Source organism: Macaca fascicularis, chromosome 16, assembly GCF_037993035.2.
Source record: "Macaca fascicularis isolate 582-1 chromosome 16, T2T-MFA8v1.1".
Classification (NCBI taxonomy): domain Eukaryota; kingdom Metazoa; phylum Chordata; class Mammalia; order Primates; family Cercopithecidae; genus Macaca; species Macaca fascicularis.
In genome coordinates this window covers 56,420,394-56,445,481 of record NC_088390.1, presented here as the reverse complement: position 1 = coordinate 56,445,481, position 25,088 = coordinate 56,420,394, and the positions used below count along the sequence as shown (strand labels likewise).

Genomic DNA, 25,088 nt, shown 5'->3' with positions numbered 1-25,088 from the left:
GCCCCAGTAACATTTGGGTCAGAAACAAAGGAACCCACAAACAGGGTACAGTAGAACCCTCTTTTCAGGAGCCAACAAGAACAGAGCTAGAAAGCGAGGATCCCAAATTCCTTTCTTCCCTCTGGTTACAGGATCTGGTCTCAGGTAGACAGTGAGGGTAGGTGTCAGATTGGGGCTGCAGACTGAAGGAGGGGGCCCCAGAGGAAGGAAGCCAGGCATGGGGGCTCTCAAGACCCTCGCCCTAGTCTTAGCTCAGCCTCTCCTGCCCAAGCCTTCATGGCTCTGCTCCATCTGCCACCCCGGAAGCCAAAGCTCATCAGCTCAACCTTCCCCTGACCCTCCCCACCCGACACCCATCCCGGCTCTTTGAGGTGCTTTCCTTTCCACCCCGGCCTGCACCCCAGAAACCTACACTTTGGAAGGATAATGGCTCCCAAATGGCGTTTTTGTCTCTGCTAAGCCTCCAGGAAAGTGAGCATCAGTGAGTCCCTCCAACCTGCTCATTGGGATAATGAGCGCCCTGTACTGTTAATTCTCAGGTGGTTTGCCCTCCCTCCACCCTCCGGGCCCACAGGTTCACGGCTCAAACTTGGAGCTGACTCCAGAAGTGGTCTCCTCCACTCCCATGCCCATCACCCCAAGAATGGGAAAGGGGCTGGTGGGCTTCAATTTCCAAAAAAAAAAAATGTTGGAAAGGGAACTGAGGTCCCCTTCCCATGGCCAAGAAGTCCTATTATTGGACTCTGCCTCCTCCAGGAAGGCGGACTGTAAGCCAAGCATTCTTTGCTACACCCCCTTAGGAGTTGTTCAATCCCTAGGGAGCCATCGTCCTCACTTGCTGAGTGGGGAGTCACAAATTTGAACACACCCTTTGGAGGGGGTGCAGGAAGCAGAAGAGGTGGATTCCCCAAACCACTGAGGAGTCAGTCTGGACTCCTCCCACCCCATCCACGAGTCCTTCACCAAGGACTTTGGAAATGCATTCCCTATCCACTTGGAGAAATCTGGCCCCTGACCCAGGAAGGCCCCTAACCAGCTTGGATTCAATGACAACAGAGCCAGTGTTTACTTGGAACAAAGCACCAGGGGGAAATGCATGCTGAATCAGAGCTGGCCAGCCCCCGCAGCAGCCGGGTAGGAGCATTAGGACATGTCCACACATCTTCAATGGAAAAAGGCCAAGGGCTGTCAGAGAGGCCCAGGGAAGAGGCCTGGGTAGGGGCAAGCAGGGAGCAGACAATCACTTGTTGAAGGAAAATCCAAGTCCAGGTAGGCTTTCTGGAGGAAGTGGCATTTGGGCTGAGCTTTAAAGGATGGGGAAGAATGTGTTCGGTTTCTGGGAGGGATTTGGGGAAGGAACTAGGTGGAAAAAACTGCCTGGGCAGAGGCAAGGAGAGAAGCAGAAAGAGTAAGAGGAGGGGTTGGAGAACACAGCGGGGGTGGGGGTCAGGTAGGGACTGGTTATGGGGGACCCTGAAGGTCTCTCTGGGATGGGACTTTATTCAGGTGGCAGTAGTGAGCCTCTGAAGATTGGGGAGCAAGAGAGCGACATGCCCAACATGGTCTGTCCCTCCTTGGCAATGAGGAGACCAAGTTAGAGGCCTTGTTGAATGTGGCTATGAAAGTCCTGATGAGCCAGGCTGCACGGGGGGCCAATGGCAGTGGGGATAAAGGGAGAGGACGCCTGTGACAGGCACAGCTCCACTCTCCATGGGCTCTCAGCCCATGTGGAGAGGCGGGCCTCCTCTGTGAAGTAGACCCAGGCAGTGCTCAGTGGGCCGTGCGGGAGTAGAAAGGGGGAACAAACTGGGAGTGGAGGGAATCACATCTCCAGTCCCGGCGCCACGGTCAGGAGTGGTCGGCACCTGGGCATCCTCTGGGATCTGTCACCAGCCCCACCTTCTCAGGCCTGACTGGCCCTTAGTGGGGCCCAGTGGACAGCAGGGGGGTTTAGTGAGCAAGGTGTCCTGGGGAAACGGGCTGGATGCTGCAGCCCGTCCAGGGGAGTGAGCAGTCTGAGAGCAGCGAGACCCTGCACTCCTTGGCACCCAATTCTGCCTCCATGTGAAATGCAGAGAAGGAAGTGTGGGCCCCTTGTCTCTGCCAGGAATGACAGCTAGCATTTATTTGCCATTACTGAATGCCAGACACTGAGCGGCCTATTTCATCCTTATCATGGCCTGTATGATGAAGGAGGTGCTGTTATCCAGCTCCTCCCTCTCCTCCCTGTTGAGAGAGACCCAGAGAAGTTCCATTTCTCGTCTAAGGTCACACAGCACAATATATTCAGTGGCACACACTGACTAACACGACACAATACTGCCCCTACAGGCAGAGCCGGGCTAGAGCACAGCATTCTGCTGGCTTTGAAAAGAGATCCCAGCCCAGTGCCATCAGCCATTACAGATATTAGTGTCCACCAAAGTATGGGAGTGGGGGAGACTGCCAAGTGAAACAGAATTCAGCCTGTCTCTTCCCCTTCACCCAGGCCTGGCCCCCTGGGCTGTGCTAAGCCAGGCTGGGCAAGGCCACCCACCCTGAGTGATCCTCCATCCGGAGCAGTGGAGCAGGGCTCCCCAGGCCCGAGGTGAGTCCCACCTGTGCTGGGCGTGGCGTCTCGAGCACTGCTTCATTCTTTTTTTTTTTTTTTGAGGCGGAGTCTCGCTCTGTCGACCGGGCTGGAGTGCAGTGGCCGGATCTCAGCTCACTGCAAGCTCCGCCTCCCGGGTTCACGCCATTCTCCTGCCTCAGCCTCTCGAGTAGCTGGGACTACAGGCGCCCGCCACCTTGTCCGGCTAGTTTTTTGTATTTTTTTTTTTTTAGTAGAGATGGGATTTCACCGTGTTAGCCAGGATGGTCTCGATCTCCTGCCCTCGTGATCCGCTCGTCTTGGCCTCCCAAAGTGCTGGGATTACAGGCTTGAGCCACCACACTCGGCCCACTGTTTCATTCTGATCCTGACTCAGCCCCTCCTGTCCTGTGCGACCTGGCCTTCCCGCCCTCGGGGGCCCCAGTTGCCTCCTCTGAGAAGGGCATAAGTGGGCCGGCTGGCCTCAGAGGCCCTCCTTCCAGCTGGGCCCCGGGAGGATGCACAATCAGCTCATTCTTTAGCGAATGCACTGGGGGGCCCAGCGAGCGCTTATGAAGACATTTCGAAGTGGCTGCTCTTGGGAAACCCCAGATGGAATTTGGCATTGAATTTAGGGGGCCGCTGACTGCATGAGGCCTCTGGGTTTCCATGCTCGTGTATGCCTGAGCACCTGCATACACTGCCCTGCTGGTGCCAGATGACGCACCGAACAGAAGATGCTGGCCTTGTCCAGGACCCTCCTTCCTCCTGCATACACTGCCCTCCTGGTGCCAGATGACGCACCGAACAGAAGATGCTGGCCTTGTCCAGGACCCTCCTTCCTCTAGAACAGCCCCTCCCTCTCTGCTCAGTCTAGGGGGGTCCATGGTGCTCCCACCCCCTTCTGATCTCACCCACCAAGAATCCTAGGCCCCTGCGGCCATGATGAATGCTAACAGGCCCTGGTGTTCTTGGCCTGGCCTGGGGCCACCCACCTTCAGGCTCCTCGTCTTGTCCCCATCTGCAGGAAGGAACACAGGGCCTTTGGTGTCATGGAAGGACCTGGGGGCCCAGCCAACGGGCTCGAGAGCCCTTCAGACTCTGCCTGGTGAGTCAAGTGCTAGGGACCTCACTTCTCCATTGGAAGATGTGGGGTGGGGGTGGAGTTTGTTCCTATGACATTGTAGGGATGTGGATAGCATTACCAGATTTTGTTTTGTTTTGTTTTTCTTTTTAGAGCAAGGGTGGTGCTCTGTCACCCAGGCTGGAATGTAGTGGTATGATCTCAGCTCACTGCAGCTTTGGACTCCTAGGCTCAAGTGATCCTCCCAACTCAACCTCCAGAGTAACTGGGACTGCAGGTACATGCCACCACACTGGCTTAATTGCTGTTCTTTTCTTTGTTTGCAGAGACAGGGTCTCGCTATGTTGCCCAGATTGGTCTCAAACTCCTGGGCTCAAGTGATCTTCCCACCTCGGCCTCTCAAAGTGCTGGGGTTATAGACGTGAGCCACTGTGCCTGGCCTGGTTGCTAGTTTTAACAAAGAAAAATACAGAACATCCAGTTAAATGTGAATTTCAGATAGAAAAGTAAATTTTAGCGTAAGTATGTCTCAAATATCGCTCGGGCCCAGGCTGGGCATAGTGGCACATGCCTGTAATCCCAGCTACTTGAGAGGCTGAAGCGTGAGAATAGCTTGAATCTGGGAGGTGGAGGTTGCAGTGAGCTCACACCACTCCATTCCACTCCAGTCTTGGTTCTCAAAAAAAAAAAAAAAATATATATATATATATATACACACACACACACACACACACACACACACACACACACACACATATATATAGCATGGAGCATAATTATACTAAAAGAAAATTATTCATTGTTTATCTGAAATTTGGATTTACCTAGGCCTCCTGTCTCTTGTCCGGCAACCCTAGATCTGGGTCAGGTTGATGCCAGAGACCCAGAGAGCAGCCATGCCAGCCTCCTCCCCCTCCTCCTGCCCCTCTTCAGGGTACTGGTGCCTGCCTAGTTCCCTCATCCCCACCCTGCTGGCCCCCCATATCTGTCCCATGAGTTCCCTCATGCCCTTTTCAGCACCCTCATCACCCCCCAGGGTATCTTCCTGCTCTGAGCTCAACCATTTTCTCATTTTCTTCTCCCATAAGGGCCACACCTCTGTAGGGCTCCCGGCCTGGGCAGGATAGCCGGGAGTGTGGGGTAGAGACCCCAACCCTTACTGGTGCAGTGGGGCCTGGGTGGGAACAAGAAGAACCCTAGAAGCCCAAGTTGGCAACGACTCAAGAGGTGGAGGCTCCAGCACTCTCAGGACTAGGTCCCCCTGCCAAGGTCTACCTGCAGGGGCGGAGGGGAGAGGGCGGCCCCTTCCCTTCTCCAAGCTCACAGTCACTTCAAATACAGAGGGGCCAGATCACAATACCCCTCGGATCAGGAGACTGGAAGATTATCTTCGTAAGGGCCGACAAGGGCAAGGAGGTAATGGGAAATAGAGACAGGGAAAGGGAGAGAGAGAGCAGGGAGAGAGCATAAGAAACAGACCGAGAGATTAGGGGTGCAGGACCAAACCACGGACAAGGAGAAGGGACCAGAGAAACCGAGAAAAAACAGACGCCTCCGCCGAGGCAGACAGAGGTGAACACAGAGAGGAGAAACAGGAGAACAGAGGGAAAGGCTGGGAACTCGAGAGAAACTGGGTGCAGACAGATGGGGAGAAACCGAAGCAGAAAAACAGAGACTGGGAGAAACGGTGAGAGACACAGAGGGGTTAAATGTAAGACAGAGAACATGACTGAGAGAGATGAGGGAGAAGGGTGAGATGCAGACACAAGGAAAGAGAAGAAATGTCCCCGACGTCGGGGGTGTTTTTCAGGGGTCAGGACAGGTGGGCGACACAGCAGGAGGCGCCCAAGGACATGACGTTGAGCCTCTCAGGGTCCCCCTTCCCCGGGCCAGGGAGCAGCGCCCCACGTTCCATCGCCCTCTCGCCCTCTCCTGCGGTCCTGGCTGCACCGCTCCTGTCCCGCCCCCGCCCAGCGTCCCCAGCCCACTAGCCCCGGCCGCGCCCCTCCCGGCTCCCGGGGACACCCGCGCTGGGCGACGCTGCCACCTGCCGGCCCCTCCCGGAAGTTCTGCGCCTGGAGTGCTGGAGGCGGCGGTCTCAGGGGGCTCGGACTCTGGCTCCTCCGCACTGGGGCGGCCTCCGCGGGGTCTTTCCAGGAATCTGGATGGGTCTGCTCGCCCGCGCCCCGGCGGGCCTGGCAAAGGACCAGCCCCAGCAGCGGATCCCGGGGCAGTCTAAACCCTGGGACCTTAAGTTCCCGTTTTGTCAATGGGAGGAAATGCACCAACACCTCCCGAAGGATTTCAAGAAGGAGGGCACATGAAGGTACCCATGTTGTGCTCCTGGTCTTGCTTCCTCGACCTGGAAATCTCAGGTCACTCTGAAATCAGCCAGGCTGCCTCCTCCCTCCTTTTTTGGCCAAAACGCAATGGGGTGATATCCCCCAACCATAACACCTCGAAATCTACCCTAGAACCTTCGCCTTCCCCTCCCTCAACCTCTGCCCCCATGACTTCTCACCAGACCCAGCAGTCCAGATGAGAAGGGGCTTCCACGTCCCCCTCCCACTCCTGCCGGTCCCGGCACCCCTCCCTGGAGTCTGGGGCACTTAGGAGTGGAGGAGCTGGGGGTTAGGAAGGCCCAGCTCAGCGGTGTGGAGTTGACCCCACCTCTTTTTAAATTTAGGTTATTTATCTATTTATTTATCTATTTTGAGATGGAGTCTCACTCGGTCGCCCAGGCTGGAGTGCACTGGCGCGATATCGGCTCACTGCAACCTCTGCTTCCCGGGTTCAAGCGATTCTCCTGCCTCAGTCTCCTGAGTAGCTGGGATTACAGGCACCCGCCACCACGCCTGGCTAAATTTTTTATTTTTAGTGGAAATGGGATTTCATCGCGTAGGCCAAGCTGGCCGCGAACTCCTGACCTGAAGTGATCTGCCCGCCTCGGCCTCCCAAGGCGAGTATTACCTGGCATTACCAGCGTGAGCCGCGCCCGGAGGTAGAAGAGATTAACAGAAAAGTCTGTTAATCTCTTCTACCTCCCAATTCCCAAAACCCAACCGAGACCTCTGCGCCTCCCTTCCTCCTCCCAGCCCCTCCCTGCCCCGAGTCCGCCTCTCCCGGTGCAGCTCCGCCCCCATCCCGAGGCGGGGCCCCATAGATGGAGAGAAGTGGGAGAGGTCGGAGCCCCGCCTTCGCTACACGGGAAAGCTCAGTGGCCCCCAAGCCAGGATGTCCCAAGCTTGGGTCACCGGCCTCGCGCCCACCTTGCTGCTCAGCCTGCTGGCTAGCCCCCAAAAGGTGAGACTTGGGAGGTAAGGTTGTGGAACTTTCGGGCCCTACCCTTGTAGGTCAGGAGCCTACTTCTGGAGCCTGGTGCCACCCTCTATAATCAGGATTTCCTCCTGACCACACACAATTAGCAACTTCCTTTCTCTCTTTGCTGTGGAGGTGGACGTGGAGGTGGAGGTGGGGGCAGCAGAGGAGGCTCTGGGAGAGCCTGGGTTCTCCCACCTCAGAGGGGAATCCTGTGGTGGGAACTGGCCACCACCCGCCACCTATCTGACACCTGGCACCTCTCTGTGAATAGGGACTTTGGACCTCGTTATTAGCCTCAGCTTATCCTTCCAGCTCCTTCCTGCCTGAGGTCTGGACACCTGGGCCAGCACTTAGCCCCAGCTCTGTTCCTCCAGTGCTGGGGGACCCTGGAATGTCCCCCACCCTCTTTGGGACTGTGTCTCTGCTTGTTCTCTAGGGGAGAGAAGGCTCCCTCGTCCCCTTCTAGGGGTGAGTAATCCCAGCCTGTGGTGGGATTTGACCTGGCTGCCTAACCAAGGCTGGGGAGACCTCTGAAATCTGTGATTTTGAGAGGGAGGTGTAGGGTTCTAGTGCTCCCTCGGCCCTTCTGTTCCTCCCAGGTAAACTCTACAGGTGATGGGGGAAGACTGTCTGGTCCTGGGGTGGGTGATTATCCTGGGAACAGAGAAGGGTCTAGAACATGCATTTGTGACTTATTTCCATTTAAGAACCAGAGGGAAGTCAGGGCCTGCTCCCGGAACGGGGTACCTTCACACATCTGGGCTGAGCTTTCAGAGTGGCTCTGCCAAAACCCTTCCATGGACCCGGGTTAGTGAGCAAGGTGTTCCTTCTAAATCACTGGGCAGTCGGTTTGTGTCAATGCTGGGCTGGGCATCCTCTGGTTTACCCCTCCCACCAACCCCAGGGGTGAGGTGCTGTTAATGCCTTCAATTCTGGAGTTAAGTAAGCTGAGATTTACTTACTCCCAGCCCAAGACCACCCTGATGCTCCATAAAACTCAGCCTCTGAACCACCCCAGACAAGACTACCCCCTGGTTAAAATGTGGGGAGACAATCTGGGAGAAGAGCTCCTCCCCCTCCCAAACCGGAACTTGAGACTAATTTACTAAACCTGTTAATTACCCATTTCTTCTTAGTTGGGGTCCAGGAAAAGGACAAGGGCCAGAGTGGGGTCTGAGGGGGAAGGGGTGCTGCTGAGTGCCTGGATGGACCCCTCCATTTCTCTCTCTCTCTCTCTCTATATATATATATATATTTTTTTTTTTTTTTTTAATTTAAAAAATAGAGGCTGGGCGCAGTGGCTCACACCTGTAATCCCAGCACTTTGGGAGGCCGAGGCAGGCCGATCATGAGGTTAGGAGTTTGAGACCAGCCAGACCAACAACCCCATCTCTACTAAAAATACAAAAATTAGCCGGGTATGGTGGCACGTGCCTGTAATCCCAGCCACTCGGGAGGCTGAGGCAGAAGAATCACTTGAACCTGGGAGGCGGAGGTTGCAGTGAGCTGAGATCGCACCACTGCACTCCAGTCTGGGCAACAGTCTGAGACTCCGTCTCAGAAAAAAAAAAAAAAATAGAGATAGGGTCTCGCTATGTTGGCCAGGTTGCTCTTAAACTCCTGGCCTCAAGCAATCCACCCACCTCAGCCTCCCCAAGTACTTAGGATTGCAGAGATGAGGCACGGCGCCCAGCTTGTCTCCAATTCTATAGTCATTCCTGTGTGCTGTGTGATTTGGATTCACAGACTCACCCTCCCTGGGCCAACCTGCAGGGGTTCCTTCCTGTTCCTGTCCCCACAAAGGGACAAAACCTGTGAGATGGTACTCAGCCTGGGACTGAGCATGGAAAAGGGGAATTACCCCAACTATTATCGGCTATCACTGGTATTCTTATCTTTACTGTTGTGATTTGCAGTTGAAATATTTCAAGTAAAGGTATACAGATAAAGATAATGGTGGTTTTGCCAAAGCTGGCGTCCTATTTTTAGCCTTGGTTGTTTGTCCCAGGAGGCTAGGGTGAGGTGACAGATGCCCTCCCCCACCACCCATTTCCTATGTTCTGGCACCTACATCCCTCCCCCACAGTCTGGGAGCAGCAAGGATGAAATGAAACCAGGTAATTGATGAATGCACGTTCATTCATTCTGCAATTATTTTGACTATTGAGTTTTCAACAATGATGTAGCAAAAATCCCTGCCCTCGCGGAGTTTGCCTTTGACACAACTGAAGGACAATTAACAAGATAAAGTAAATATATAGTATGTTAGATGTTGATAAGAGATGTGGAGAAAAATTAAGCACACTAAGGGGAAGGAGAGTGGTTGTAATTTTAAATAAGGTAACCAGAGAGGGAGGGGCTGGAGCCAGCCTTGCAGCCACCTAGAAGAGTATTCCAAATCAGTGCAGCTTTGACACGCAATTGCTATCAATGGAGTGAAATTCTGTAAGATGCCCTGGCTGCTCTGCAGACCTAGTATAGAAGAGGGAGAAGCTGATTTGGGAGGCGGGGTCCTGGCAGCTTTGCAGAGCATGGAATCCCCTAGGCAGGGATCTGAAGGATGAATGGAGGCTCAGACAGGTGTAAAACAGACAGGTATGTTCAGGGAACTCCCAGTGGGTGTGTGTGAGAGGAAGAGAAAGAACTAGGGGAAGCGAAAGGGGAGGGAGTGCAGCTGCCCACTGGGGGGTCTCTACCCCAGGGAGCCACCGAAGGCGGCTTCCAGCAAGATGCAAGATTTTTCGGTGATGAGATTTGCATTATAGGAAGAGTGCACCTGCCCACAGTGTCTGCAGTGACAGGGTGGGAGAAAGAAAGTGCCCTGAGCCATGGGTGTCACGGCAGAAGCCGGGTTGGAAGGGTGGTCAGAAGGGATGAGCTTACAAACCAGGGGGTGATGGAATGTGCTGAGAGAGTAAGGGCAGCTGGGGCCAGCCAGGGGTCAGCTGGGCTCCAAGCACTGACCTGGGACCATAGTAGAGAGTGAGGTGGGGAGTGACTTGCAGGAAGAGGCTGAGTCTACTGGGGACCTGCTGCCTGTGAGGTACCTGGGTAGCATCTGAATGGAGACCCCACTCCCACTATCCCCAGTTTATGATCCCGACCTCTCTCTTTTCTTCCACAGGTTGCAGCCAAATGTGGTTTCATCTTGTAAGTCTGGAAGCCATAATTTCCAATCTGGGGAGTGGGGAGGAGCAACCCAAATCACGCCCTGCATGCCTTGTAGGGTATGGGGGGCCAGAAACCCCATCCATCCTCACCCACTCCCAATCCAGCTAGAAACTGTCCCCCCACTTTCCCAGCCAAAGAGGGAGACCCCACCCTCTCCCTCCACCAACGAACCCAGGGACTTCCACACTTGGGGGCAGGTCTGTAGCTGGATCCCGGTCCTTCCTACTGCAGTGCCAGGCCATCTCCCCTCTGAGGGTCCCCTGGGTAGAAGGCAGGGGGCTAACCCTCATAGAGAAATCCCAGAAGCCTGAGCACAGGGGTGGGGCTTGGTAAGGGTCACTGGGCAGAAAAGTGTTTCCATTAGGTCAGCACTGGGTGTTCTGAAAGCACCCATTCTCTGACCCCTCATACTCCATGGGCGCCATCGAGGACTTTCTTCCTGGACATGCCATGTGGCCCTTTCCCCTCACCTCCTGAGAGTTGGATGAGCGGTGTCATGGCCACTGCAATGTCCCATCCCCACACCTGCCTGCTGAGGTCAACAGGATACTTCTCCCACCCATGTTACAGATGAGGGGCGTGGGGCCCAATAGGGAGCCCTTTGCCAGAGTCCTCCTACTGAGCTCAGAGGGAGGCCGTACCCCCCACCCCGCTAAGGGGTGGCTTGGTGCCATGAGCATATTGGGTGTGTTTTGGGGAGGCTGGGATCCTTCTGCATCTCCATTCTGGTGCCAACAGCTTCTCCTTGCCCTTTTCTGTGCCCTCCGTCCAGCAACTGCCCCAAAGGATTCAAATGCTGTGGTGACAGCTGCTGCCAGGAGAACGAACTCTTCCCTGGCCCCGTGAGGTGAGCCCAGGGCCAGCTCCTCTGGGCGCAGTCCTTGGAGGGACCTGGTCCACACAGGGCAAGGCCAGGCACCTGCCGAGGGGGCAGTGTGGGCGGCGGGAGCGGGGAGGTGTGGGGAGTACCCAGGGTGGCCTGGGGACTCAGGGTGCTCTTGGTGGTCCCCACCCCAGGATCTTCGTCATCATCTTCCTGGTCATCCTGTCCTTCTTTTGCATCTGTGGCCTGGCTAAGTGCTTCTGTCGCAACTGCAGAGAGCTGGAGCCAGACACCCCAATGGATTGCCCGGGGCCCCTGGAACTGCCCTCCATCATCCCTCCAGAGAGGGTCAGAGTATCCCCCTCTGCACCCCCACCCCCCTACAGTGAGGTGGGTGTCTCATCCCCATCCCTACCTTGCTTCTGGCCGGCTGTGCAGCAGGGACAGTGGAGGGCCCTTCGACCCTGGAGGGCACTCTGCACCCAGCATTGGGTCACCCCTCTCCCTGGTAACCATGCCTCAGCTGGCAGCGGGGAGTGGTGGCCAGGGCCAGGACCCAGAAGACTGAATTCCCTCTTTTCCCTGCAGGTGATTCTGAAGCCCAGCCTGGGCCCAACTCCCACAGAGCCACCCCCTCCCTACAGCTTCAGGCCTGAAGAATATACCGGGGATCGGAGGGGCATTGACAACCCGGCCTTCTGAGTCACCTCCTGCCTGGAAGCTTGCGATCAGCAGCCTCCTTCCCAGTGCCTCCTGGATCAAGCTAGAGACTGCTGGCACCCCAGGAATGTCCCTGCCCATCCTGCCATGACTCTGTTCTTTCTTGGATTTAACTTATTACTTTTTCTGCCTCTGTTTCCACCCCAGCTACCTCTCTTGTCCTGAGGGTTAGGCTGGAGTGACAGTATCTGCCCCCCAACCAACCCAAGAAAGAGGATGCCAGAAGGAAAATGCCGACCATTGGAGGTGCCCAACAGCAGAATGGGCTACTCTGAGGGGTAGTGAGAGCCCCATTTCTGGAGGTATGCAAATCTTGACTGGACAGCCAGCTCTGAGATTTTATCAGGGCACTTCTACACCTGTGGGACATTGGACTGGATGAGCTCTGAGCCAGCTTCCACTCCTACCTGAATAGAGAACTCACTGTACCCACCCACAACACAGGATAAACACATGTCCTCACTGCATGTTACTGATCGCAGCTGAGGGCCTGCCTCTGGCTGTGTGGGGAGGTGGGCGGAGAGGTGAGTCCAGACACTGCTGGGGGTGTGGTGATGGGGTCGCGGTGCCACAGTCCCACCACTGATGAGCCATCTGGGAGGACAGTCCATCTGTGGGCCGCTCTTGGTGCTTGTTCTAGGTGCTTTGGCTGTCTGTTTTTTTATGTCTCTGTGTGCCAAAGAGCCTGGAAATGGGGTGCGCATGTCCCTTGTGTGGATTTCCCAATCCCTTCTGCCCACAGCTTTCCTGGGACACATGGAGCCCAGCTCTCTGGCTGTCTTACCATGTGAGAAGTTGGCTGCGAGGAGTTGGATCCAGGAAGCAGCCCTGGGACAGCCCCTGGGACAGCCCATTCTGCTGTTGATAGCAGGAAACCACCTGCTGGGAGACGACGGGGGTGGGGAGAAGCCCAGGAGAGCAGTGGGTGGGGCTGGGCATCTGTGGAGTGGGGCTTTAGGAGACCTTGAACGGCCCCACCCTGGAATCTCCTACAGGGAGGGGAGGAGGTGGCAGGTTCCACCCTTCTCTACCAGCCCCACCCGTGGGAGTTAAGCCCTAGGGGAAGAGAGTCTTCACATGGGGGCCTGGCATAGTCATGCAGAATGGGGCAGGACAGTGCCAGTGCCTTGGGACTCAGATGGGACTGGGTGCCTCTACCCTGATTTTTGCCTTTGCACTGCGCCGCCACAGTCCACTTAATGCCAGCCTCCTTCTCCAGGCAGAGGACCCCGTGTCAGTGCTGGCCAAAGCTCCCAGGAGGATTGGAGGTAGAACTGGCCCTCGTGTGCCAGCAGGGGTGCCTCCTTTAGTGCTCTCCCAATAATGCCCATCCTGGGGGCATCAGTACGCAGGCAGGTGGCAGAGTTGGGGGCAGTTTGATGGCACAGGCAGCCCCAAAGATGTCAGGAACAGGGACTGTCCGGGTGTGGGTTCCCAGTGGAGATAGGGCCCTAGAAGGAGTGCAGCAGTTACTGACAAGATAGTGCCAGGGTTGGCTGTAGGAGAATGAGCCCAAGCGTAAGTGGAAGTTTCCCGTTACTTTCAGGGATTGGTCAGGGGTGGCAGAAAGCATGTGGGTTCTTGGTGTAGATGTGGCTAGTTCCAATGAGAGAAGTCCTGGAGCTGATGTTACCCTCACCGTGATAGCAGGAGGATGTTGAGAAATGGGCTTGGCAGACCTGGAGGAGAAGTTACTCGGCCCAGACGTTGTCTTCCTTTCATCACAGGGCCTTTAACTCCTAAGGAGCAGCAGAGTGGCCCGAGGGAAAGTGGCCGTCCTGAAACCTAGTGTTGCTGTGACCTGGTGACAGAAATGGAAACCTCTGTGGCTCTGGTCATCCTTGGTGGGAGTGGAAATGGTGTCACCTTTCTAGAGGGCCATCTGGCACCATGCAATCATGCCACAGATGTTTACAAGGCTCCTGCTATCTAGGAAGCACTATACCTGGCACTGGGTATCCATTAAAATGTAAATTGCACGTGACCTGGCAATTCCACTTCTAGAAATGAGCCTTCAGAAGTGCTCATACAAAAGAGCTCAATATAAGTACCAGGCACTAACCCATTGTGCCACCAGAGCTCCCTATGTAGCCTTTTAAAAGAATAAATAGGTTCTGTAGCACCAACCCTGCAAAGCATCCATCACTTATTGTTACAGAGAAAAGGCAAGTTGCGGAACTGCCTATGATCTCAGTTTGTAAGGATATAACCCATACATATTTTATTTTATATATGTATATTTTTCCTTTGCAAATATGTAGATAAGATCTAGAAGGATATAAAGCAATCACTCACCACACTTCCAATAGTTGTTGGCCCCAGGAGTGGGAGGTAGGTAGAGAATTGCAAGCGGGGCTTCTTCCTTTCTATGCTTTGGCACTGTGTGTTTTTTACAATCAGCAAGTATTGCTTTCGTAAATTTAAAGAGATTTGTTTACTGGAAACTGTAGGCAGCTTTAGAAGTTTATGAAAATTCACCTTGTGAACTTTGATCAATGGCAGCTAATAAATTATCAGCCCTGGTATGTGGAAGAGAATACAAGGACTTTAGACTGTGGTACCCACCTGACATGGATGTGACCCAGGAGATAGATACATGATGGGAAAGCCTGGACGCCTGCCAGACATGTGTGAAGCCCAGGTCTCAGACCTACGCAGGATTTATGAGGTGAAGGGGTGGTCTGCCCCTCCACACCTGTGGGCGTTTCTCGTTAGGTGGAACAAGAGACTTGAGAAAAGAAATGAGACACAGAGACAAAGTATAGAGAAAGAAAAAGTGGGCCCAGGGGACCGGTGCTCAGCATACAGAGGACCCGTGCCGGCACCGGTCTCTGAGTTCCCTCAGTATTTATTGATCATTATCTTCATCATCTTAGAAAAAGGGAAGTGGCAGGATAATAGGATCATCGTAGGGAGAAGGTCAGCAGTAAGACATGAATAAAGATCTCTGTGACATGAATAAGTTTAAGGAAAAGTGCTGTGCCTTGATATGCATATGCAAATATCTCCATAAACCTTTTTAGCGCACAAAGAGCAGCATTGCCACTAGCACGTCCCGCCTTCAGCCCTAAGGCGGTTTTGTCCTTTCTCAGTAAATAGAACATACAATTGGGTTTTACACCGAGATGTTCCATTGCCCAGGGACGGGCAGGAGACAGATGCTTTTCTCTATCTCAACTGCCAAGAGGCCTTCTTTCCTCTTAATACTAGTCCTCCTCAGCACAGACCCTTCACGGGTGTCAGGCTGGGGGACGATTAGGTCTTTCCCTTCCCATGAGGCCATATTTCAGCCTATCACATGGGGAGAAACCTTGGACAATACCTAGCTTTCCTAGGCAGAGGTCCCTGCAACCTTCTGCAGTGTACGTGTCCCTGGGTACTTGAGATTAAGAGAATGGTGATGACTTTTAACCAGCAGGCTGCTTTCAGGCACTTGTTTAACAAAGCACATTCTGCATAGCCCAAAATCCGTTAAACCTTGAGTCACCACAGCACGTGTCTCTTGCAAGGACAAAGTTGGGGGTAGGGTCACAGATTAACAGCATCTCAAATACAGAACAAAATGGAGCCTCTTATGTCTACTTCTTTCTATATAGACACAGTAACAGGCTGATCTCTCTTTCTTTTCCCCACAATGAGGTGAATAATGAATGAGAGAAACAGTGAGCTGGTTGGTTGGGTGAGTGAGCAGTGTCACAGTGGCGGAGAACTCATCCCTCATGGCTGGTTTAGTCACTCAAAGCCAGTAAGTGAATAATGAAAGATGGAATGAATGAATGAAGATTAAATGAGTGCATCAATGAATGAATGAATAAGATCTGCCACCAGATATTTGTAAAGAAACACAGTCTAGGCCAGGCGCGGTGGCTCACGCCTGTAACCCCAGCACTTTGGGAGGCCGAGGCAGGCAGATCACAAGGTCAGGAGATCGAGACCACAGTGAAACCGTCTCTACCAAAAATACAAAAAATTAGGCGGGCGCGGTGTCAGGTGCCTGTAGTCGCAGTTACTCAGGAGGCTGAGGCAGGAGGATGGCGTGAACCCGGGAGGCGGAGCTTGCAGTGAGCCGAAATTGTGCCACTGCACTCAAGCCTGGGCGACACAGCGAGACTCTGTCTCAAAAAAAAAAAAAGAAACACAGTCTAGTTAACAGCAAGGAGATGTTCCTCGTGGCTGTGCACTTGAATTTCTATCTGCAGGGACTCCCCAGAGGAATGGGAAATGCAGGAAAGGCTGTAGGGTGGGGGGCATGTTGAAGGGGGAGAGCCTTAAGGCACTTGCTCCAGGGATGCAGAAGGGGAGGAGAAGGGCTGCTGCTGAGGGAAGTGAGGAGGGGGATAAACACCAGCAGGAATCTTACCTCACCCTCCAGCTGAGATGCAGAACTCCAGCTTCTGACATTTCGCCTTCTACATCCAACATCTCCAGGCGTTGGTGTGACCATTTGTACAGTGAAGAGGGTGGGCCCTTCTGGCTCTGGTAGGATGTAGCTCTGAATCCAAAGTTGGGAAGGGGCCTGGCACGGTCGCTCATGCCTGTAATCCCAGCACTTTGGGAGGCTGAGGTGGGTGGATCACTTGAGGTCAGGAATTCGAGACCAGCCTGGCCAACATGGTGAAACCCTCTCTACTAAAAACACAAAAATTCGCTGGGTTTGCTGGTGGGCACCTGTAATCCCAGCTACTTGGGAAGCTAAGGCACGAAAACCCCTTGAACCTGGGTGGCGGAGGTTGCAGTGACCTGAGATCACGCCACTGTACTCCAGCCTGGGCGACAGAGTGAGACTCCGTCTCAAAAACAAAAACAAAACAAAACAAAAAAAACAAAAAAACAAAAAAACAAAAAAAAAAACAAACCAAAGTTGGGAAGGACCAAGTAAGAACAGGCAGAGAAGCTGCTCAACACCAGCAGACTTTCCTCCACTCTGCCTTGGCCACACTCTCAAGTGGACATACCTTATCTTGTCAGTCCTGATCACCTCCAGCCTCCCACTCTGAACATCACCTCCTGCACTGGCAGTTCAGGTAGGTCCTGTATTACCACCACACCATGCCAGCAATTCTCTGAGCCCACCCAGCCCTCCGAGCCAGCGATCTTTGCCTGTTGGCAGCGCCATCACCATGTCCTTAAGCCATCCTTACAGTCACTGCCCTGCATCCTTTACCCCTTTTCCCCCATTCACTGTGCCCACCCAGAGCAACTCCAGACTCCAGTTGGACCCAACTATGGCTCAAGAACCAGCACCCGTGTGTGACCAGACTCATTTTCCAAATCACAACCAAGCGTCTCACGCGGGCCCTCGGTTCCTCTAATGCGCTTTCACAGCTTCACTTCCTCGCTCTTGAAATGACTAATTTCAAATCCCCCACACCCCCAACCTCAATTTCTCCTGGCAATGCCACCACAGGCTTCAGAGAAAAGAAGGGATGCAACCACACCCGCATACCTCACCTCTGTGCCCCACACCTGCCGCCCAGTATCCACGCGTGCTCCCTTCCCCCGCCGTATCGCGCTCCTCCAGCCTGCACAGGACCCCAGCCCCCCTGCTCCTTAGGGCGTGGCCCCCACAGTTGTCTCTGCAGAGCCTTTCTCCCCTTCCCCAGATCATTATCATCCGCTTATAACATGCCCTGCCCTCCATCCTTCAGAAACTCTCCCTGGAGGCCCCCAGCTCCTCCGGCATCTGCTGTTCCACCTCCCCCCTCCCCACTTTCATTCTGTGCTGCTCCTATCAGCCTTTTGTCCCCACCGTTACAGGAGATGACTCTCGTCCAGATCATCAGTGACCTACATATCACTGAGGCCAAAGGTCCCTTCTCCGGCTTCTCAGTGGCTTTTGACATGCTTGGCCACGGCCTCCTTACGTGCTTTTCCAATGTCTCTGACTCCAACTTCCCCCGGTTTCCCTCCTCCACATGGCCTTCTCCTTCTCAGGAGCCTTCACTTCCCTGCTCCTCCTCTGCCCTCTTTTGGTGATGGCTGCCCCGGAGGTCTGTCTTGGGGTCTCCCGTCTTCGTCTTTGTTCATTCCCGTAGTGGCTGTCATCCCGATCTGCGGCTTCACAGACCCACAGACCATCTCCGGTCTGATGAATCTCAAGGCTTTATCTCCCGCCAAGACTTCTCCTTAGGACTCAGACTCACATATTTAACTACCTCACACCTCCTCTTGGATGCCTAATGAGCATCTCCCAGCCAAAAGCAGGCTCGAATTTCCCTCCACCACCCCCTCAAACCCCGTCCTTCCCAAGGTCTCCCACCATAAATAGATGGTGCTCCCCATTCGCCCAGTTGTGTAGGCTAAAACACTAAGAAGTTACTGTGATTTCTCTTTCCCTCACCCCATCATCCTGACAGTGCTGCCTCCAAGATAGACCTAGGCCCACTTATTACCATTTCACGGTTACAGACCTCGACCAAGTCACCTTCATCCCTAGCCCAGCCTATCCTAATGACCTTCTTCTACCTGATTTCTGCCTCCAGGTTTGTCTCCATCTCGCCCCCTGCAGTTTATCCCACACACTGCACTTAGGGAGATCTTTCTAAAGTGCAAACAAGACATGCTATTCCTGTGCTTAAAATCCTCCAATGAGGTGGAGGTTATAGTGAACCGAGATCATGCCACTGCACTGCAGCCTGGGTGACAGAGCGAGACTGTCTAAAAAAAAAAAAAATCCTCCAATGGGCCAGGCGCAGTGGCTCACTCCTATAACACCAGCACTTCAGGAGGCCATGGTGGGAGGGAGGATCACTTGAGCCCAGAAGTTCAAGACCAGCCTGGGCAACATAGAGAGACCCCCCGTCTCTACACAAAATATTTTTGTATTTTTTGGCTTCACTCCTGGTGGTGCGAGCCTGTGGTCCCAGCTATTCGATGGCAGGGCAGGGTTGGGGGGAGATGGGGCAGGGGGAGACTGAGGTGGGAGGATTGCTTAAGAGATCAAGAGGTTGAGGCTGCAGTGAGCTGTGATCCCACCACCGCACTCCAGCCTGGGTGACAGAGCGAGACCTTATTTCAAAAAAAAAGAAAAAGAAAAAATTTGCCCATTGCACTTAGAATAAACTTCAAACCCCTGACTGTAGCTGGCAGGACTTAGGCGGTGTGGCCCCTCCCTTGCCCTCCAGCATCTTCTCCTACTTCTCTCTCCCTTCTCACGGTATCGCAGCCACAGTTGCCTTCTCTCTGGGACTTGACTGTCCCAAATCTTAGCCTGGCCCAGGGCCTTTGATGGCTTTTCTGCTTAGAACTTCCCTCCCTCCCAACTCCCTCCTCCCAGTCTTCACAGGGCTGCTGTATTTTCACCGTTCAAGTTCCCAGAGGGGCCAGCATGTGCAAAGGCCTGAGGAGGGAAGGAGATTGGGGGCTGGAGAAACTTAAAAGAGACCCCTTCCTTCCTTCAAAACCCCCTAAAATTTTGCAGAGTTCGGTGGCATGTACCCGTAGTCCCAGTTACTCTGCAGGCTGAAGCGGGAGGATCAAGTGAGCCCAGGAGTTCAAGGTTGCAGGACACCATGACTGCACTTGTGAGCAGCCACTGCACTCCAGCCTCGGCAACCTAAAAAATAAAAACCCCTTGTGGGGGCACGGTGGCTCAGGCCTGTAATCCCAGCCCTTTGGGAGGTCTAGGCGGGAGGGTAGCTTAAGCCCAGAAGTTCGAGACTAGCCTGGGCAACAAAGTGAAACCCCATCTCTACAAAAAATAAATAAAAATAAAATACCCCAAGAGTATGAAAAGAGGGTTTTGTGTTTCCTCAGGCTGCTGTAGCAAAGAACCACAGAGTAGGTGGCTTAAAAGAGAAGAAATTTATTATCTCAGTTCTGGAGGCCAGAAGTCTGAAATCCAAGCATGGTTAGGGTTGCCCTTGCCTATCTTTTGGCGGCTGCTGGCAACCCTGGGTGGCCCTTGGCTTGTGGCTGCCCTCTAGACTCTGCCTCTGCAGCACAGAGCATTCCTTCCCTTCCTCCCTCCCTTCCTCCCTCCCTTCCTTCCTTCTTCCTTCCCTCCTTGCTTCCTTCCATCCCCTCCCTGCCTTCCCTGTCTTCCTCTCTCCCTCTCTTTCCCTCTCCTTTCCTTCCTTCCTTTCCTTTCCTTCTTTCCTTCCTTTCTTTCTCTTTCTCTCTCTTTCTCTTTTTCTTTCTTTTTTTCCTCCCTCCCTCCTCCCTTCCCTTCCCTTCCCTTCCCTTCCCTTCCTTCCCCTTCCCTTCCCCTCCCCTCCCCTCCCCTTCCCTCCTTCCTTCCTTCTTTCTTTTTTCAGAGACAGCGTCTCGCTCTGTCACCCAGGCTGGAGTGCAGTGGGATGATTATAACTCACTGCAGCCTGGAACTCCTGGGCTTGAGCAATCTTCCTGCCTCAGCCTCCCGAAGCACTGGGATTACAGGTGCAAGCCATCACGCCCAGCCTATCATTTTTTTCTGTGTCTATGCATAAGGACACTCTTCCTTGGATTTAGACTTCACCCTAATCTAGAATGATCTCATCTCAAGATCCTTATCTTAATTACCCCTGAAAAGACCCTGATTTCAAATAAGGTCACACTCTTAGGTTTTGGCTGAAGAGACATAATTTAACCCACGAGAGAGGATATATTTCTAGGCATTTTAATCTGGGTGGGATTGCTGAGGCAGGAGGACCTCAGAGGTTACCTGAAAAAGCATATCTGTAAGCACATTCCCTGAAAAACTAGCTATAGGTGATTTTCTTTTTTCTAGAGGATATGTTTTTTTAAAGGGTTGGGGGAGCATCTGTGTTCAGATAAATTTGGAAAATGCTGCATACAACTCCCACACTAGAGTCACAGTTCACCTTAGTATATTAAAGGGCTGAGAATTCACGGTAAAGAAGCACTATGTATTTATGTAAAGCATCATTTCCCTAGTTTATTTCACCATAAAACCCCATTTTCTTTCTCATAATCTCTGTAGCATTTTCAGATCCTATCAGCCTGTGGAAATTCAAGAGGAATGTTGATGTGACCCAACCATGTCTTACTATAACTGAGAAGATCAACATCCAGAAAAGGACAAGTGACTCATCCAAGTGCACACTGCTGAGAGGGTTGGAAGTTGATTTAAAACTCAGCCTCCTCAAAATGATAGCGATGGAGACACATTAGTTGTTGATGGGGAGAGAGTGCGTGTGGCTACACAGAGGTCTCACCAGAGAGATCTATTTGATGAGAGAACAGTTCTGCCTTTTACTTGAAGTGGTAGTATTACACAAATTTGCATGTGATAAAAACAACACAGAACTAGGCACACACGTTATACGCATGTCAGTTTTCCTGGCTTTGATACTTTACATAAGATGCAACCTTTGGAGGTCCAGACACAGTGGCTTACCCCTGTAATCCCAGCACTTTGGGAGGCTGAAGTAGGCAGACCCCCTGAGGTCAGGAGTTCCAGACCAACCTGGCCAACATAGTGAGACTCCATCTTTACTAAAAATACAAAAAGTAGCCAGGAGTGGTGGCACACACCTATAGTGCCAGCTACTCTAGAGGGTGAAGCAAGAGAATTGCTCAAACCCAGGAGGCGGCGGTTGTAGTGAGCTGAGATCACACCACTGCATTCTAGCCTCGAGGACAAGAGCGAAACTCCGTCTCGGAAAAAAAAAAGAGATGTAACCCTTGGAGGACAGTGCCTCACACCTGTAATCCCAGTGCTTTGGGAGGCTGAGGCAGGAGAATTGCTTGAGCCCAGGAGTTCGAGACCAGTCTGCGCAATATAGTGAGGCCCCCTCTCTAAAAAAATTAGCCAGGCATGGTGGCACATACCTGTAGTCCCAGCTCACGGGCTGGGACTATGGGACTACTTGGGAGGCTGAGGTGGGAGGATCGCTGAAGCTCAGGAGTTCGAGGTTGCAGTGAACTATGATCATGCCACTGCACAGCAGCTTGGGCAACAGAGCAAGGACCTGTCTGGAAAAAAAAAAATTGAGATAAATTTGGCAAAGAAAATTGGGACCTCTTTGTACTATCTTTGCAACTTCCTGTGAATCTATAATGATTTCAAAATAAAAAGTATGAAAAATCGGTTTCCTGCCTCCAGGTTCCAGAGCTTTTGACACTGTCAAAGGTCATTAGATCAAGATTAGGTGTATGCTATGCTATTCATATGCTTCTAGTACCCAATAAAAAGCACAGTTTATGGGCTGGGTGCAGTGGCTCACGCCTGTAATCCCAGCACTTTGGGAGGTTGAGGCAGGCAGATTACCTGAGGCCAGGATTTCGAGACTAGCCTGGCCAACATGGTGAAACCCCATCTGTACTAAAAATACAAAAATTGGCTAGGCATGGTGGCACACACCTGTAGTCCCAGCTACTCGGGAGGCTGAGGCAGGAAGATCACTTGAGCCCAGGAGGTTGAGACTGCAGTGAGCGGTGATCACTTTGGAGGCTCAAGAAGACAATTTTGTGTTTTGACACAGCAATAGCAGAACTTTCATCACCAATTAGATTCAGAACAGGTTATAATGCACACATTTTTGCCACATGCCCAGTCGTCTGGCTTCTCTTGGAATTGTCTCCATTTGCCCCCACTCCCACCCTCATTCACATAATGACTGTGGAACTGGGGGCAGCCATTTCCTTTCCACACAATGTGATTCTGCTTCTCTGGCTACAGTTGACTGGTTCAGGGGTGGGCACTGATCCAATCTGGGCCAATCAGAGCCCTTCCCTGAGAATTTTCGATTTGGAGCTCAGGGAATCTGTCCAAACCTAGATTGCTCAGGTAGTGAAAGTGTGAGATGGAGATGGGGTCACTGGTGGCCATGTTAGCCCCTTATGTGAAAAAACCTAGTTGAGTGGGAAGAAATGAAGCCAACATTCAAAGCAAAGTAAAGACAGGAGACAGAGAGAAAGTCCTATTAACCTTGCGATGCCTGTTTCTGTTTGTTTCTGAAATCTAGTTGCCTTACTATGGCCTGGCTACTCTTCCCTTCCTTGGCAACCACAAGCTAACACATCCCTCATTTGGGGGTGTGTGTGTGTGTGTTGTTTTGTTTTGTTTTTTGTCTTCATTTTCATTGTTTCAGACAGGGTCTTTCTCTGTCACCTAGGCTGGAGTGCAGTGGTGTGAACACAGCTCACTGCAGCCTTGACCTTCCAGGCTCAAGTGAACCTCCTGCCTCCACCTCCCCAGTAGCTGGGATGACAGACACATGCCACCAAGCCTGGATAATTTTTAAATTTTTTTGTAGAGATGAGGTCTCACTATGTTGCTGATTGGCCTAGAACTCCTGGGCTCAAGCAATCCTCCTTCCTCACCCTCCCAAAGTGCTGGGATTACAGGTGTGAACCACAGCACCCAGCAACATATCTTATTTTGCTCAAGCTAGTTTGAGTTGTTTTATCGTCACTTGCAATCTAAAGAGCCTAAAGTAGCCTATAGATCAACTCCTTCACTTTACAGATGAAGAAATGAATTCCAAGAAAGTCCATGACCTCCCTACGGCTGAGGTCAGTGGGTAGCTAGGCTAGAATTAAATCGCAAACATCCTGATGGGAACGCTCATTTGTTTTTGCACAGCTGCTGCTCCTGCCACGCCATGTGACATTTCCAAAGCCTGTCAAGATTTCCAAAGTCCTCAGTTGGAGAGAAATGCACCTGAACCTCCTCTTATCTACAAAACAAAGGGGAAAGGATAAAAATAGAAGACCCCCTGAAATATAACTGGAGATCTGGGACCTGGGGGATTGGTGCAGGAAGCTGAGAATGGAGAGAACAAAGTCAGATTTGTTAGAGGTGAAAACCGAAAGGACCCTACACTCTATTTGTGGCTGAGCTCTCACACAAGGAAGACAGGATCAAAGGAAGTCTTCATCTCTTTGCAAAACTCTCATGCAGGATTCAGATTAAACTGAGCCAACAAATATCCTCCTAACCAAGGCTAAAAAGAGATCAGAGACCTACTCCAGTGTTGGCTGCCTGTGAATCCCCAAAACTCCCAGCCTTCCGAGGTCACCCTTACCTTTAATATAAAGTCGGGTGGCTCAAAGGAGGATCCAGATGCTTTTCCTGCGTGGTTGCACAGTTTCTTGCCAGTCCCCTTGGCTCCTACAGCTGACATTCTCCTCCTATCCCCAGACCCCAGCCTAGACACAGCGTTCTTCCTGCTCCGCCCACCCCCGACAAGCACTGCTAATCAAGCTGCTGTGTGGACCTGACTTTTCCTGAAGTTTCAGGGTAACAGAGGGGTGTGATGGGCCCTGGCAGGTTTTCAGGAGTTTTAGTTCCTCCTGGGCCACGTAATATATGAGGCTGACAGAGTAAGCCTGAATCAGACTGGTCCCTGCTAAACAAATGACTCAGCATCCTGGAAATGTGTAGCAAGATGGTGTCTGGAGCCAGCCAAGAACTTGTCCCCAGAACCCACAGTGTTTGTTAGTTCCCAGTGGCTTGCTACAGGCAGATTTTACAACTCCATGAGGCACTTATGCTGGGGTTTCAGGAAGAAGTGGGTGAGGGGCAAGTGGGTTGGTGAGCCTCACTTTGAGCTATCTAAGACTTGCCAGATCTTCATCCAGGACAGGCAGAAGCTTTTGCTGCCTGTCCCAGGAACCCTCCTGGGGGGGACTGAGAGAGCCACAATCGCTGACATCATCCAGCCCATTGGCCCCCAGTGTCCCCTGAGCCTCCCACAGTCAAATGGTATTTCGTTAGGGATCCTGGGGCAGAGGGCAGCTTCTAGGCGGCTTCAAACCCCATCCTCTGCAGAACCTGCCAAGAGGGTAACATCTCAAAACACATACGTGTTGTGTGCTGCTCATCCCTGACCCCGCTCGGGTGTCCTCACCTGATGTTCCCTGGCCCTGCCTGTGGCTGGGGCTCCCTTCCTCTCCTTGTGTCCACAAAACAACCCCAAGCAGCCTGCAGCCCACTCTGAAGAGCAGTTTCATGTTTTTTATCTAAGACTTTCCATTTTCAGGCGGTCTGGCCTTCCATGAACAAACACGTTTATCAAGGTGCTTTTTCTAACCCAAAGAGTAACTGGCTCTCTAAAAGCAATTCTGTTTGATTCCGGACCAACAAATGCAATTCACAAACCCTAGCAAAAGTTATTAAATTGTGAGAAATATTCCCCCATCTCCAAAACATGAACCTGATTCATACATATAATTACTGTAGTTCTCATACTCCACATTGGGACAATATGATCTGACAGTGACACAGAGGTCAGAACTATCCTAGAAAATCCAAGATGTACTGTCGCCAAATCTATTTTCCATATATGCACCACTCACATTGAAATGGATCCCTTCCTTGACTTTTACCTGGAAAGCATCAGAGCTCCTCAGTAGCTTCTCAGAGTCTCAGTTACAGGACAAGCCCTGGGGAGTCTTTAAAATCCTAGGAATAGGCCGGGCACCGTGGCTCATGCCTGTAATCCCAGCACTTT

The 25,088-nt window shown here is 52.4% G+C and overlaps 1 protein-coding gene and 2 long non-coding RNA genes across 3 annotated transcripts; 1 reads left to right on the top strand and 2 right to left on the bottom strand.

The window, feature by feature from the left end:
- The first annotated feature begins 6,812 nt into the window (after positions 1-6,812).
- Positions 6,813-13,814, top strand: TMEM92 (transmembrane protein 92). The gene is made up of 5 exons (XM_005583662.5): positions 6,813-6,956; positions 10,099-10,124; positions 10,918-10,992; positions 11,163-11,358; positions 11,557-13,814. Exons 1-5 carry the CDS (start codon positions 6,888-6,890, stop codon positions 11,668-11,670), a joined length of 480 nt encoding a protein of 159 aa, XP_005583719.3. The 5' UTR covers positions 6,813-6,887; the 3' UTR covers positions 11,671-13,814.
- Positions 13,815-14,448: 634 nt separating this feature from the next.
- Positions 14,449-16,551, bottom strand: LOC135967665 (uncharacterized). Its single transcript, XR_010581833.2, has 2 exons — positions 16,049-16,551; positions 14,449-15,800 (listed from the first exon to the last, which is right to left on the bottom strand). It is a non-coding gene; the product is annotated as an uncharacterized lncRNA (long non-coding RNA).
- A 3,239-nt stretch (positions 16,552-19,790) lies between these two features.
- Positions 19,791-23,872, bottom strand: LOC135967664 (uncharacterized). Its single transcript, XR_010581832.2, has 2 exons — positions 23,661-23,872; positions 19,791-21,606 (listed from the first exon to the last, which is right to left on the bottom strand). It is a non-coding gene; the product is annotated as an uncharacterized lncRNA (long non-coding RNA).
- Positions 23,873-25,088: the final 1,216 nt, after the last annotated feature.

Excerpts from the sequence above, each read along its gene's own strand:
- TMEM92 (XM_005583662.5), top strand. The coding sequence starts at position 6,888 with ATGTCCCAAGCTTGGGTCACCGGCCTCGCGCCCACCTTGCTGCTCAGC. Across the intron at positions 6,957-10,098 it reads TGCTGGCTAGCCCCCAAAAG|GTTGCAGCCAAATGTGGTTT; the intron begins GTGAGACTTGGG and ends TTTCTTCCACAG. Across the intron at positions 10,125-10,917 it reads GCCAAATGTGGTTTCATCTT|CAACTGCCCCAAAGGATTCA; the intron begins GTAAGTCTGGAA and ends CCCTCCGTCCAG.